The 15,076-nt window shown below is 48.7% G+C and overlaps 1 protein-coding gene across 1 annotated transcript in view; it reads right to left on the reverse strand.

Moving 5' to 3' along the window:
• GRB10 (growth factor receptor bound protein 10) overlaps positions 1-15,076 on the reverse strand; it is a 202,510-nt gene that overhangs the window by 4,408 nt on the left and 183,026 nt on the right. Inside the window, exons 11-16 of the mRNA XM_015424873.1 lie at positions 13,861-13,959; positions 13,021-13,098; positions 9,148-9,264; positions 8,411-8,477; positions 5,452-5,539; positions 2,774-2,867 (exon numbers count right to left, since the gene is read on the reverse strand). Of these exons, the coding sequence (XP_015280359.1) occupies positions 2,774-2,867; positions 5,452-5,539; positions 8,411-8,477; positions 9,148-9,264; positions 13,021-13,098; positions 13,861-13,959 (543 nt within the window). The remainder of the gene's footprint in view (positions 1-2,773; positions 2,868-5,451; positions 5,540-8,410; positions 8,478-9,147; positions 9,265-13,020; positions 13,099-13,860; positions 13,960-15,076) is intronic.

The raw sequence follows: 15,076 nt of genomic DNA on the forward strand, positions 1-15,076 counted from the left end.
TCTTTGCTCACAGGGCTCTACAGCTTGGAGGGAGCACTGAAACACCACAATGGGCAAGTAGTCTTGCAGAGTCGCACAGGACACCTCCAAGTAAATATGGGTGGGTTGTTTTAAAGGGGCATCCATCCACACTAAATCTTTGGAAGCAAGAATCGATGCTCCGGCTGTGATATCTCCCAGGCACATTCCCCACCACAAGCCTGTACCTTGAAGAGAGCAGTTGTAGTCCTGTTTGCAAGCGTGCTTCCAAAGGATGTGGAAGATGCTGCTGTCAATTTGCTTGATCAGCCACTGCCACGTTTCCCCATCGCTGCTGCTGTTGCCGCCGCAGGAGGCGGCAAGGGGAGGAGGAGGCTTGTTTGCCGAGAAGCTCTGATCCGCTTTGGCCGGGCGAGCATGAGAGGGGGGGGAGGGAGAGGGTGCGTGTGCGCGCGGGGGGGGAGGGCAAGAAGGTAGAGAGGCGGCACCACGCCGGCGCATCCGGGTTGGAGTCTGGGTCGCTGCAGCAGGTAGGGCCCGCCTCTGCTGACTCTGGGATTGGCTAACTCCCCCCCCCCGTGCTTTGTATCCCGCGACCCACCTATGGCAGAAGAGCCACACACAAGGGGCCAAAGAGCCACAAGTGGCTCGCGAGACGCAGTTTGCCGACCACCGCACTAGGGAAACGCAACGTTTGAAATGTCTTCAGCTCTGACATAAAATAGTCAAGCCAGATGCATACCAAGGGTCCTTGATTGAAATTTAAAATTTTGGGCCATGGGGGCCCAGACACCTCTCCTCCCCCAGGGTCCCAATCAGAACTGGAAATTAAGTTGTAAAGAAAAGACCAGTGGGGCTTAACTCCTTAGTCCTTGACTTCAGCTACAATGAATTTTTTTGGTATAAGGACCTGCAGTTTTCATATTTGTTCCCGTATTTATATATATACAGCTGACCTGAGGGACCGCCTTGCCCCACATGTTCCCCCAAGAGCACTACGGTCGGGGCCCCAAAATGTGTTGGTCATCCCGGGTCCCAAGGACGTTAAACTAGCTGCGACCAGGGCCAGGGCTTTCTCGGCGGCGGCTCCTACCTGGTGGAACGAGCTCCCGGGGGAGATCCGGGCCCGGCAGGACCTTAGGCAGGTCCGCAGGGCCTGCAAGACGGAGCTCTTCCGCCAGGCCTTTGAGTAGTAGCCGCCACCCCATTATACCACCACCGTCAATGTATCTTAAAGGATGCAGCGACGAGGCCCGAGGAAGAACCGGGAAATGGTAGAAGATCTGATGCTGTCGTCATTGGACATGTACATCAGGGGAGTACCATCTGGAACTGTGGAGTTACCATCTTGGACTTAGGACATTAGTAATGGATTGAGTACTGTGGTTTTAATGTTGGATGTTTTATTATGTTTTTATATGTCTTATATATGGCATGGCTAATGGCCTGCCCTCGTTAGCCGCCCTGAGCCCACTGGGGAGGGCGGGATATAAATATGAAAAATAAATAAATAAATATTTTATATTGTAATGGCCAGATACAATAAACTTACTTACTACTACTACTACTAGATATTTGTTCCCATACAGGGACGTGCTTTTTGTGTATTTATATAGCTCTGTAGATCTCCAGAGACCAGGACTGCCCAGCCTTTTTGAGTCTATGGGTACCATGAGAATTCTGAGGCAGGGCGATGGGCACAACAACAAATGGGCTGCCACGGGAGGGGGAGCCACTCATACAACGTCCAGGAGTAAGGTCACTCTTCAGCATTTCAGGCAGAAACTCTGCTTAGTTTTAAAATGAAAAGAGTGCTTAAAAGTATTTTTCTTGTATATGCACAGCTTCCTTTTCATCGTACAGTGAAGATTCTTCTGCCGTGGTGGCAGCAACTGCCGAAGTGACTTTAAAAAAAAAACATCCTCAGGCAATCTGATCCCCAATGACCAAACAGAAACACGATTGGGCACAAGCCCTCCCCCCCCTTCTAAAAACACGTGGCAGGGCACCAGGAACAATGTTCCCTCTAAGCTGTGGAGTCTTGTGAGCAAAAATTCTACTTTGTGAGCTACTGTCATTAAAGTTGTAGAGCAAGCGATTTGGCTACTGCATAAATCAGTTGGCTCTGGAGCCATCCTTCCTGCGCAAAGACAGAAATGTGTGAGCAGAAGGCTAAGAAACGGTGAGCTAGCTCACACTAACTCAGCTTAGAGGGAACACTGACCAGGAATGGTGTTGGCACACTGGGGGGCCCTGCTTTAGACAGCAGCAAAACAGACAATTTTAGGTGCATAGAGTAATTTCTCTGTCAATTACGCCACTGGGGTGTGGGGCCAATTTTGATATTGTGAAACAAGGATTTTTTTTAATTTTTAGCTCATCTCCCAAAACAAGTACTACAATTACAGCTTTGTTCACAGATGTGTACAAAGAGTACAAGCAACGTATCATGAAAAATTAAACTACAACCAGTGATCCCTCTAAGCTGAGTCAGTGTGAGCCAGCTCACCGTTTTTTTAGCCTCCAGCTCACACATCGTTGTCTTGACTCAGGAAGGGATGGCTCCAGAGCAGGCTAATTTATGCAGCTGCCAAATCGCACGCTCACATAGTGGCGTACAAAGTTGAATTTTTGCTCACAAGACTCTACAGCTTAGAGGGAGCATTGACTACAACAGAGAGAGAGTGAGAGAGAGAGAGAGAGACAGAGAGAGAGAGAGAGAGAGAGAGACCTTTAATCTGTGGGGAAAGCCTGTGACAAAATCCATTCCATATCATAAGGATGCACCACTTACCGGCAGAATCTGGAAATGCTTGATCTTTTGATGGTGGCACAGTGTAAGCACATAAGTCTTTGGATTGCTCTGGCTGTCCCGGAGAAGAAATAGCCTGCAACACATTAAATTGTGCCATCAAAATCGGTCCAAAAACCTGTGCAGTGGTGCTCCATTAGGGTTGCCAAGTGCTTTTTTAGCCGCAGCGGGGGACTCCCGGCTGGCGGCTGGAGTGCGCGCGTCACCGCACGCACGTCACCCGGAAGTGACGTGACGCCGCCGGGCACGCTGGGGGCAGGGCCACGACCATCCGAGGGAAAACCATAGACTTTCCCCTCGGATGACCGTGGCCCCGCCCCCAGATTCCGGGTGACGTGCACGTCGGGGTGGGGTTCCCCCCGGGGCCCCATCCGCCGCCGGCGGGGAACGGGCCTCTGGGGCGGGGTTTTCCCCACCCCCCGGGGGGACTTGGCAAGCCTATGCTCCATGATGTCACACATCACAAACCAAGTCGTTGATCTTTTTCCCCCAGTGTCTTGCAGACATGCAGAATGTTAAGCGTATAAGCACAAACTGGAACGACGGGTTCTGCCCATCTTAAGGAGGTGAGGCGAGTGGAATGTTGTCCCTTTTCGAAAGGAGAATTTCTAAAATTGTTGTTATAAGAACGGAAAGTGCACCAAGTAGCACAGTAGGAACGCAAGCCTCGGTATCAGCCCAAAGGACAGGATGGGACAATACTTTCACGGAGACAGAAATAATCCCTGTGAAAGGTTAACCCATACAGTGTGCAATGAATTCTCACTGGCAAGAACTCGGGTTGGGCTTTTCTGCATTCCCATTTCCCTGGTGCATCCCCCTGGTCCCTGGTGCATCCCCCCCCCCCACGTTCTGAATGTTTTTGCTCCCTCTAGTGGTCGATTCTTTTATTTTGCAAATAATTTTTTATTAAACTTTTCAATATTAACATAAACAAAACAACTAACAATAGTACTAATATACAATCAACTTACTTATAACAGTAATTTTCAATAAAATGCAAAATCCTTATATTTGTATGGCAATCTAAAGGTTTGTGGATTAGTTTCGGTGATATATTGAAAGAAACAAAACCATTTTCCCATAAAGTTGTTCTGACCATTTGGATTATCTAACGCAATCAAATGCATCGCTATTTTGTCCGAAATAATTATGTCTAGTGGTCGATTCTATATGACATTCCTTTATGTCCAGCGTGCCTTCCTACAGATTTGAACTGCAAGTTTTTTATGCCGGACATAAAAGCAACGTAATGTCAAATCAACCACTAGAGGGAGTAAAACACACGCAGAGCAGAAAACCACCCCGAAGCGACAGGAACGCAGAAGCAAGGAAACTGAGATTGCAGAAAAGCCCTTTGATGGTTGCCAGAGACGCACCCCCTATACACAGATACGAAGAAACATTATGCAAGAGCCAAATGTAGGCCTGCACCCAGTGACCTCACACACACCACGCCAGGGTGAACCGGGGAGAAGAAAGAGCCGGAAAGGCCACAGATGTACGCTCTCACTCCCCTCCCTCATTCACTGCACGGAAACTTTCTGGTTTGTAACGGATCACCCCGCGGAGGTTCATCGGCCTCCCTCTGTCCTTGTCTTCTGCCAGCGGGGGGAGACTTCTGCGTTTTGTTTAGCATATCCCCAGTCAGCTCTTATTGGGGCCCCTCCCTGGTTGCGTATGTATGTCGATAACGTCTGTATCGTGCTGTATTGTTAAATATTTTCCACACGCACATTTTAAACGCTGTTCCAGTGTTTTCAAGCAGGGATCCCCAGCCCTCTCAAGCCGGTGGGCACCTTTGGAATCTTTTCACTGAGTGGTCACAGTGCATCTACAAAATGGCCGCTGCAGGAGTCGGAACCGGGTACATAATGTCAGGGAGTGAGGTCGTGCATCAGGGGTCGTTTCGTAGAAAAAGAGCTAGGGGAACTCATTAGCATAACTCATTAGCATATGCCACACCCCCTGACATCACCGGAAGTGTGTCATAAGGCCACACACCCCGCCCCCAACGGTCCCGGCTGCCGCCGGCAGCCTTGCAGCTCCACTGCCGAGCCCGGCGGTGGACCTGCAAGGCCAGCGGGAGTGCAAGGAAGCCCCGCGAAGGCCCTCCCTGGCCCCAGGCAAGCAGGGGTGGAGAGAGGCAGGGAGGAAACCTGGGGGAACTGCGCTCCCCCGCGCCCCCCCCCCCCGAAATGACCTCTGTCGTGCATAATGCTTGTAGTAACTCTTCAGTATTGCAGGCAGATGCTCTGTTTGACAGGATGGCTCTTAAAATGAACGTATTTCCTCAAATACACACAGTAACACGGTGAAGATCCCTGTGTGGTTGTGGCAGCTGTTACTGAAACAGCTTTTAACGACTCTGCACAGCCATTCGTATCTCCAGTGGACCGGCTAGGCAAAAGCCTCGCCTGGTCCACGCCCACTTTCTGAAAACACTTGATGAGCACCAGCAAAGGTATCCGCAGGTGCTGTGGTGCCCACGGGGACCCTGTTTTAAAGGTACTAATGCCCTGAAGTTCATCAGCTTGGGGACCCTATTTGGATGGAAAGGCAGCACACAAACAAATAAGCGAAGGAACGAACGAATAAATGTGTTGAAACATCCAAACCAGGTACATTAATAAAACAGGCTCCAGTGTGAAAGCGCCTACCCGTCCACAAGCCCCTGCTGTTTAATAATCCGGTGTGATTCTTCCCTGGAGATCCTGCCATGAAACCAGTGCTGTGTCCTATGAATAACTGAAGAAGAAATCAATGGTTAGCACTAGCATGCTGCACTACGCAGGTTTCCAAAACATCCCCCCCCCCCACCACCACCACAATGCTGCTGGTCCAGCACACCGTTTTTTTTGTATGAGTACAGATCAGGCCCCTAGCGACAGTGGGGCATTTCGGGACCCAGCCCCCCTAATTAAAAGCCCCACCCCATAAATAGCCGTGCCAGAAACCTTATTTTTGACCATGACCTAGATGGTACTGGGATAGCAGAAAGAGGGTTGTTGGGAGATGTATTGAAGGTGTCCTGCGAAGCTTTCTTGCCCTGCGGAAGGGAACTCAAAAGGCATTTAAATGCCTTTTGAAGGCAATTAAATACCTGAGTGGGTTTTTTCCCTAGGAACGGATACGCTCGCTGCCAATGTTCCCTCTAAGCTGTGGAGTCTTGTGAGCAAAAATTCTACTCTGTGAGCTACTGGCATGAAATTTGTGAGCGAGCGATTTGGCTACTGCATAAATTAGTTGGCCCTGGAGTCATCCTTCCTGAGCGAAGACAAAAATCTGTGAGCAGGAGGCTGAAAAACTGTGAGCTAGCTCACACTCACTCAGCTTAGAGGAAACACTGCTCGCTGCCCTGTCCCTTGAAAGGAAAGGCTAGAAACAGGCTTGGAGGCTCCCCCTTTGAAGACAGTCATTCAGATTAATTTAATTAACTGTAATTTAACTGCCCCCCTTAAAAATTTAAATGTCCCCCAAACAAAAAAAATCATGGCTACGGGCCTGCTAATTTGTTTAATTTGTTTTACATTTTATTGTATTTATTAAATTGTTGTAACCCACCCTGAGCCCTTATACAGGATGGGCGGGATACAGCGAATAAATAAATAAATAAATAAATAAATAAATAAGAATACAGATTACAGCGTCTGAGAAGTCTGCTGCCTGTGAGGTTTCGTTTCATTAATGTATTTGTTTTCAACAGTCAGCCTTTCTCACTTGGACTCACAGCGTATTACACAAGAGTGAGTGAAGTAGGTATCCGCTATCACACACACTCTCCGTGGCCCCAGCCAATGCTCCCTCTAAGCTGTGGAGACTTGTGAGTAATGATTCTACTTCGTGAGCTCCTGGCATTAAAGTTGTGAGTGGGCGATTTGGCTCCTGCATAAATCAGTTCACTCCGGAGCCCTCCTTCCTGAGCTAAGACAAAAACTATACTGCCAACCAGAGCAAGCTTGTCTTGATAATAGAGCTCAGGTGGCAATATTTCAGAGGGGCGCCACTGGAGAGTTCTCTGGATTAAAATCAGCACTGCCAGTAAGGGAGGCCAAGACGGATTTGGACATCTGATGCCTCACCCGAAAGCCGGGCGGAACAGCTCCGTTTCACCGGCCCTGTAAAATTAGGGTTGCAGCTGTACAACAAAATGGTTCGCAAACTTACTTGGATAGATTATTAGAGACTGTGGTCTACACTGCATTGTATAGCTTATTGTGAGTAGGATTCTATTGTGTCATTTTTGAACCACTTAATGTGTCATGTTAATATTTATGCAATGCTCCAGTTCTTTCTGGCAGTTCCAGATGTCTGTGTCAAACCAGAACTGAAGCAAAGCCTCAGTATTAAAATATTATATAATGCAAAAATTACATCACAGGACCTAGTTTCAGCAAGCTGACTGCAGTGGTATAGATCACAGTCCTTAGCAGGGCTCTTTTTGTAGAAAAAGCCCAGCAGGAACTCATTAGCATAATAGGCCACACCCAACAACAGAAACTCATTAGCATATTAGGCCACACCCCTGACAGCACAGCTCATTAGAACATTAGGCTGCACCCCCCATGTTACCAGAAGTGTGGTCATCCAGCCACACCCACCTTTTGCTTCTTATTCTGTTTACCTTGTATGTTGTTTTCAAAACCCAGGGCTTTTTTTGTAGCAAGAACTCCTTTGCTTGTTAGGCCACACACCCCTAATGTAGCCAATCCTAATGAGTTTCTGCTGTTGGGTGTGGCCTATTATGCTAATGAGTTCCTGCTGGGCGTGGCCAACTTGGGAGCCAGCCGAAACTCCGTTCCTGTGTGTTCCTGCCCAAAAATAGCCCTGGTCCTTAGTAACTTTGTGCATCATTTACTACAGTGCAACTGTATTGCCTGTGTGAAAAAGCCCTCCGGAATAAGACAATCTTGCAGATTTACACCAGAGATATGAACAGTCCCATCACATACCCATGCTGCACATGTGCAACCCCCCTCCGCTTCCCTAACTGAGGTCACATGGTTCCAGTTTAAAAACCCCACTCTGCTTGTGGAAACTGGTTTCTGCATTTGAATTTATATTCTGAACCAGGCACAGGCGGCTGCTGCGAGAAGAGGGGACATCCTGCCACCTAGAGCAGTACAGGCAGTTGTTCAAAACCTTTAACGGGCTGCCCAAGATGTGGGGTGTTCTTCCAAGTACAAAGAAGTCACATTTCAAGTACTGAAAATGACATTAATTGTGACTTGGTACACCGATGCGCCTTTGCTTTGCAGCACAAAGATAAAGGAGGAAAGCCTTGAAATTGCAAGTGCTCCTGATTTAATTTTTTTAGTAACTGCATGTGGGACTGACAACAGTTGCAGGGACCCAGGCTCTAGCAAACAGGGCTCAAAAAACCTCCAGGGAAGGAATGTTCCTGTATCTGACTCAGAAACCACAACTGCCGTTTGACACAGTCCGCGGAGGAGGGTTCATCCAAAAGCCAGGCCCTTGAATTGGATGGAGTTCCACGGAACAGAGCTAAGTACAGGATGAACGACCTTCCCTTGGAAAGTTCACAGGACAATCTAATTCCTCCCCCCGTTTGCAGGTTCTCTCTTCCCTGTTCTCTATCACACTTCCGTTTTTCCTTACCTGTGCTCAGTGTGGAAGGATGAAGAGGACTTTGGCTACCCAGGGCGTTCATTCTTGTGCTGCGTTTCTGCAAGACAGAAGGAGGGACCCGTTCGACTCACATTGCCAATCAGTGGGATCAATCAGGCTGTTATATTCATGCCCTGACCTGCAGGGCCCCAGCTAGCCCGATCTTGTAAAATCTCAGGAGCTAAGTAGGGTCAGCCCTGATTCGTACTTGGATGGGAGGTCGCCAAGGAAGCCCAGGGTTGCTGCACAGAGGCGGGCAATGGTAAACCACCTCTGAATTTCTCTTGCCTCGAGAACCCTACGAGGTCACCATAAGTTGGCCGTGACTTGTCAGCGCTTCCCACCACCACTGAGAGCCAGTCTGGTGTAGCGGTTAAGTGCGCGGACTCTAATCTGGGAGAACTGGGTTTGATTCCCCACTCCTCCACTTGCACCTGCTGGATGACCTTGGGCAAGCCATAGTTCTGATAAGAGCTGTCCTTGAAGAAAGAGGAGTTTCTGTCAGAGCTCTCTCAGCCCCATTTACCTCACAGGGTGTCTGTTGTGGGGAGGAGAAGGGAAAGGAGTTTGTAAGACGCTCTGAGACTCCTTTGGGTAGTGAAGGGCGGGGTATAAATACAATCTCTCTCTCTCTCTCTCTCTCTCTCTCTCTCTCTCTCTTCTGTATCCATAAACTGTTTTAGGAGGTACTGGCTGCCAAACCATTTTTTTTAAAACGGTTCCCTTACCCGCCAAGTGTAACCTTCTTCCAAGGCAGCACACTGTGCTTCTGCTGGGTTTTCAATAACTCTTCCTATTTGTCCAGAAAAATCCATTGCCACCAACGAGTTTTCAGACACACTTCGCTGAAAAGGAAAATAAAAACCAGTTCTTAGGCAGAACAACCAATCTCATCCCCAACACTTTTGCAGAGTTTACAGATTATTTCTCTCTCTCTCACTGCTGAGTTTTTCAAGTTCATCAGTTGTTACCCTTGCAACACTTTCGCATGAGAATCGCCTAAAGAGAGAATCTAACCCAAAATTCTGTAAAACTGACACTTTATTAATTTAACAAACTTATAGAAAACAGGAGCCGCCACCAGTTACCATCAGTCCGGAATATCGGACTGGCCCACTCTGAGCCTCACTGGTGAACATCTGGACCGTGGGACTGATTTTAAGACCCGAAGACAGAAGGAATGCAGACACAAGCCATTCATCTTAAGGTTACTCTGATGTAGCAAGCATTGTTAATATTGTTTTAAAGGGATTTTAATATTTTTATTGTTTTATTTGTATCGGCCTGTTGGCCGTCTTCTGTAAGCTGCCCAGAGCCTGTTTACAGGGTGGGCGGGGTATAAATGTAAAAAATAAATCTATATTTCCCCCCTCCCCTTTTTCCCTTCAGTACCCAACCTTTTTTCCCTTGAGAAAATGATCAAAAATATTTTTTTTTAAAGAGAGAGAACAGTCTAAAGCAGCTAGCGATATAGGAACGCCTTAGGTTTTTAGCTCAGCCCAATCCAATGCATCGCCGCGTGGAAGAACACAGACACCTGGTAATCAGTGTTCCCTCTAAGCTGAGTTAGTGTGAGCTAGCTCACAGTTTTTTAGCCTCCGGCTCACACATTTTTGTCTTAGCTCAGGACGGATGGCTCCAGAGCAAACAAATTTATGCAGTAACCAAATCACCTGCTCATAACTTTAATGCCAGTAACTCACAAAGCAGACTTTTTGCTCACAAGACTCCACAGCTTAGAGGGAACATTGCTGGTAATGGTTTTTGGTGGACTAAACAGGGTTTCACCCTGACCTGGATGGCCCCGGCTAGCCCCGTCTTGTTGGACCTCAGAAGCTAAGCAGGGTCGACCACGGTCAGTACTTGGATGGGAGACACCCAGGAAAAAGAGGAGACTGTATTCATACCCCGCCCTTCACTCGGAGTCTCAGAGCCGCTTACAATCTCCTTCCCTTCCCCTCCCCGCAACTTCCCCTCCCTGTGCGGTAGGTGGGGCTGAGAGAGCTCTTGACAGGAACTGCTCTTGAGAGAACAGCTCTGAGAGAACTTGTGACTGACCCAAGGTCACACCAGCAGCTGCATGTGGAGGAGTGGGGAATCCAACCCAGGTCTCCCGGAGTAGAGTCTATGCTCCAAACCACTACACCACACTGGAAGTCCAGGATCGCTAGGCAGAGGCGGGCAATGGCAGGCCACCTCTGCTCCTCTCTTGCCTTGAAAACCCTACGGGGCTGCCATAAGTCAGCTGTGACTTGACGGCACTTTACACACACACACACACACACACACACACACACCATTATGAAAAAGGGCCGGGGGGAGACAGCCCAGAGGCTGCTGCGTCTCCTACTGCTCCAAATTTTAGATCCTTCCTCTGGCCCAAAAGTCGGACACTATCTTATTATTTTTTAAAATATAATTTGTGGATCACTGACTCCACAGTAGCCTCTTTGATTGCTTCACGATGTCTGAACGTTATACCAGGCACGGACTGGGGAGTCAAAATGGCCCTGGGGGCAAGCCAGACTGAGCGGACCCCGCAACGCTAGGCGGAGCGACTGTCGCTTGTCACTTCTGGCTGTTAGCGGCCCCCCAGGGCAGAGGCCCACCGGAAACTTTTCCAATGGCCAATCTATCCCTGCAGAAGACGTAGGAAGATTATGGGTTGCCAGGGCCCAGGAAGCACCCAAGTCCCAGGCCAAAGCAGGTGCTTCAAAACCTTTGGGTATATTTGATGCCTCGCACGGAACAAAGGAAATGCTCTGAAGAGACATCTTGTCAATGTGACAAATTTATTCACAGCAAAAAGCCAGCACTCTAATACAACAAACTAACAACAAAAATGAACTATGTATTGGGAATAGAATTTTGATATTTGTTGTGGAATATAAAGTTAAACAAGGAGGAAAAAAGAACCATGTATCTAAAGATGTTGCGAGCGAGACAATGTCTAGATATTTTAAAAATGTATTGCTCTTTCTGTTGTTTTGTTTTGTGTTAAAAAATAATAAACTTTGCCCATTTGGGCAAGTATTTAAAAAAAAACAACAAACTAACTAACTCAAACGAAATTCATACAACCACAAGCATAAATGAAATATATAAAATGAATATCAAATAGAGCATGCATGTAAAACCTGTTAAGTCCTCTAGCAAATTACATCTATTCGTCTTTCACTAGGAGCTTTCTAGTCCTTACAGCTAACCAGCCAAGTTTGGCTTTTTGTATGTCAATGGCTTTCTGTATGTTCAGATAATTCCCCCCGTATGAGGAGTTCATACACCACTAGGCACAAAGAGTTGAAAACAAAGCCTCGCTGCTTCCAACTAAAACAAATTTAGAGTCCGGCGGCACCTTTAAGACCAACAAAGTTTTATTCGAGGTATGTGCTTCCGTGTGCAGGCACACTTCTTCAGATACAGTGAAATGGAAGGTAAGGGTCAAACTTATAGACAGGCACTGCACAGCAAATGTTTGATTTGATTAACTGATTTGATTGATGTTTGAACCTTGCCTTCCTTCCAGTGTATTTGAAAAAAAATGTGCCTGCACATACTTTGAATAAAACTTTCTTGGTCTTAAAGGTGCCGCCGGACTCTAAACTTGTTCTACTGCTTCAGACCAACACAGCTGGCCCCCTGGATCTGCTTCCAACTAGATCCAAGTCCAGGAGCACCTTAGAAACCAACCAGATTTTCGGGGTACGGGCTTTCAAGAGTCAAAGCTCCCTTCATCGGATAACCGATGAAGGGAACGTTGACTCTCAAAGGCGCAGGGCTATTTTTGGGCAGGAACGCACAGGAACGGCATCCCGGCTGGCTCCCGAGTTGGCCACGCCCAGCAGGAACTCATTAGCATAACAGGCCACACCCAACAGCAGAAACTCATTAGGATTGGCTACGTTAGGGGTGTGTGGCCTAACATGCAAAGGAGTTCCTGCTACAAAAAAGGCCCTGGGTTTTGACAACAAACAAGGTAAACAGAATAAGAAGCAAAAGGTGGGTGTGGCTGGATGACCACACTCCTGGTAACATGGGGGTGCGGCCTAATGTTCTAATGAGCTGTGCTGTCAGGGGTGTGGCCTAATAGGCTAATGAGTTCCTGTTGTTGGGTGTGGCCTATTATGCTAATGAGTTCCTGCTGGGCTTTTTCTACAAAAAGAGCCCTGCAAGGCGTATTCCCCAAAAATCTGGTTGGTCTCCAAGGTGTTCCTGGACTCAAAAATCTAGTTGTCCTACTGCAGACCGACTGTAGTGTAACTGACTGACTGTAGTGTAACTGACTGACTGTAGTGTGACTGACTGTAGTGTAACTGACTGACTGTAGTGTAACTGACTGTAGTGTAACTGACTGACTGTAGTGTAACTGACTGTAGTGTAACTGACTGACTGTAGTGTAACTGACTGACTGTAGTGTAACTGACTGTAGTGTAACTGACTGACTGTAGTGTACCCATTCCATTTCATTTATTAGCTTCATTGACCCGAGGTCTTAAGCCAACTGTAGTGTACCTGACTGTAGTGTAACTGACTGACTGTAGTGTAACTGACTGTAGTGTAACAGCAACACTCTCCGTTGGTAATGAAAATGTCACACTTACGACAGGTGTGGTGAAATGTGGAAGCATCGCTTTCCTTTGTTGCGGAATTCTGTAGTTCTGGTACAGCAACATCCCGTACTGCAGACAGGAAGAGAGGGAAATGAAGATGTACGGTTAAGAACGTCAGAGAGACCACGTTGGATCAGTCCAATGGCCCATCCAGTCCAACGCTCTGTGTCACACAGTAGCCAGAACCCAGGTGCCAAAAAGGACATCCACCAGCAGGTCCAGAACTCTAGAAGCCCTCCCAATGTTGCCCCCCCCAAGCACCAAGAAGACAGAGCATCACCTGCCCCAGAGTCCCTAACCATCCATTGTGGCTAATAGCCACCGATGGGCCTCTGCTCCATAGGTTTCTTCAATCCCCTCTTGAAGCTGTCTATGCTTGTAGCTGCCACCACGTCCTGCAGCAGTGAACTCCATGGGTTAATTACTCTTTGGGTGAAAAAGGACTTCCCTTTGATCTGCTCTAACCCTCCTGCTCATTAATTTCATTCATTCCCCACGAGTCCTTGTATTGTGAGAAAGGGAGAAAAGGACTTCTTTCTCTGCCTGCCTTCTCTATCGCGTGCATAGAGAAGGTAAACCTCTATCATTTCAGCCCTCAGTTGTCATTTCTCCAATCTAAAGAGCCCTAACCTCTTTAACCTTTCTTCGTAGGGAAGGTGTTCCATCCCGTTAATCGTTTTAGTTTCCCTTTCCTGCACCTTATTTTGCCTTATTTTGTCCAGCAGGCAGAACTTTATGGTACGGGTGCAACAGAAAGAGAACTCCGTTCCAAAACACACAGAGGGCTGCCGGAAACGTGAATTGCCAGATGCCCGAAAGGGAATCAAGTACCTTGAGAAGTCGAAATGCGGTCATCCAGCATGTCCTGCTCTGCTCATCCTCGGCGCACAACAATCTCAATTCTTTCGTTTCGTTCCTCACTCTGTTGGGCTGCAAAACGAAGCCCCCCAAAAAACAAAAAAGTCTCTCTTGTGCAATATTTAAATGTGTCTTACAACATAACGATCTCATATTAGTGGCTTTGCATTTATGTCTCTCCTGGGTGCCCAGACATGGATGGCCCAAGCTAGCCTGATCTTGTCCGATCCTGGAGCTAGGCAAGGTTGGCCCTAGTTAACACTTGGACGGGGGACCACCCAGGAAATTCAGCTTTGCTAGGAGAGGCAGGCAATGGGAAGCCACCTCTGTCCGCCTTTTGCCTTGAAAATCCTACAGGGCCACAGTAAGCTGGCTGTGACGTGGGTAGCACTTTCTGCACGATCCCTACGGTGTTCAAAGAGTGCTTCTCTTATGCAAACTCAAAGTTCTTACACCTCTGCAGCAGGCCAGTAGCTACTGCGCCCCCCCCGCAGTTTTTACGAGCCCCATCCTCGGCTCCCCCTCCCTTCCCCCCGTCACTGCCCTCAGCTGAACAACAGCCCGCGGGGAGGGCAGTAGCGCACCTGCGCAAGAGGAGGGGCACTGGCCGAGCCCTGCGAGCTACTGTGCACACTATGTAGCCAGGGTTTCCGAGTGCCCCCACTCAGAGATGGACTGGGGTGACCGCTGAAGCAGCCGTGCCGCACCCGCTTGTCCAGGTCCGGAGGAGGCCGGCTCGCTCCCCCTTCCCTTCCCTTCCCTCCCCACTTTCGCTCACTTGCAATGGAGGGAGACAGCGGGGGCAGCAGGCAGGCAGGAGGCGAGCGGCCGGGGAGCCTGCAGGCGCACCGGAGGAGCAGGCAGGCAGCCAGCGAGCCCTGCGCTGGCTGCGGGTGCAGGAGCAACGCTACCCCCTAGGCTGGAGTGAGCCCAGCGAGGAGCCCAGAGCCGTCCCGTCCTGCTTTGTCACGATCGTGGATGGACCTTGCAAAGGAGGCGTCTTCTCTGCCTGGTCTCCGGAGCCATCCTGCTTCTTCACCGCCCCGCTTGGCTGCCGACCCCTGCCTCGGTGGATACCATGACGCCCTGGGCTGTGCCCCCCCCAGCCCCCTCCCCAAAAACTCCTTAGCTACGGGGCTGCTCTGCAGGATGACAATGGTTACCTGTTCCTGCACTGCACTGCAGAGTA

This window comes from Gekko japonicus, unplaced genomic scaffold, assembly GCF_001447785.1.
Source record: "Gekko japonicus isolate JY-2015 unplaced genomic scaffold, Gekko_japonicus_V1.1 scaffold1220, whole genome shotgun sequence".
In the NCBI taxonomy this organism is placed as follows: Eukaryota; Metazoa; Chordata; class Lepidosauria; order Squamata; family Gekkonidae; genus Gekko; species Gekko japonicus.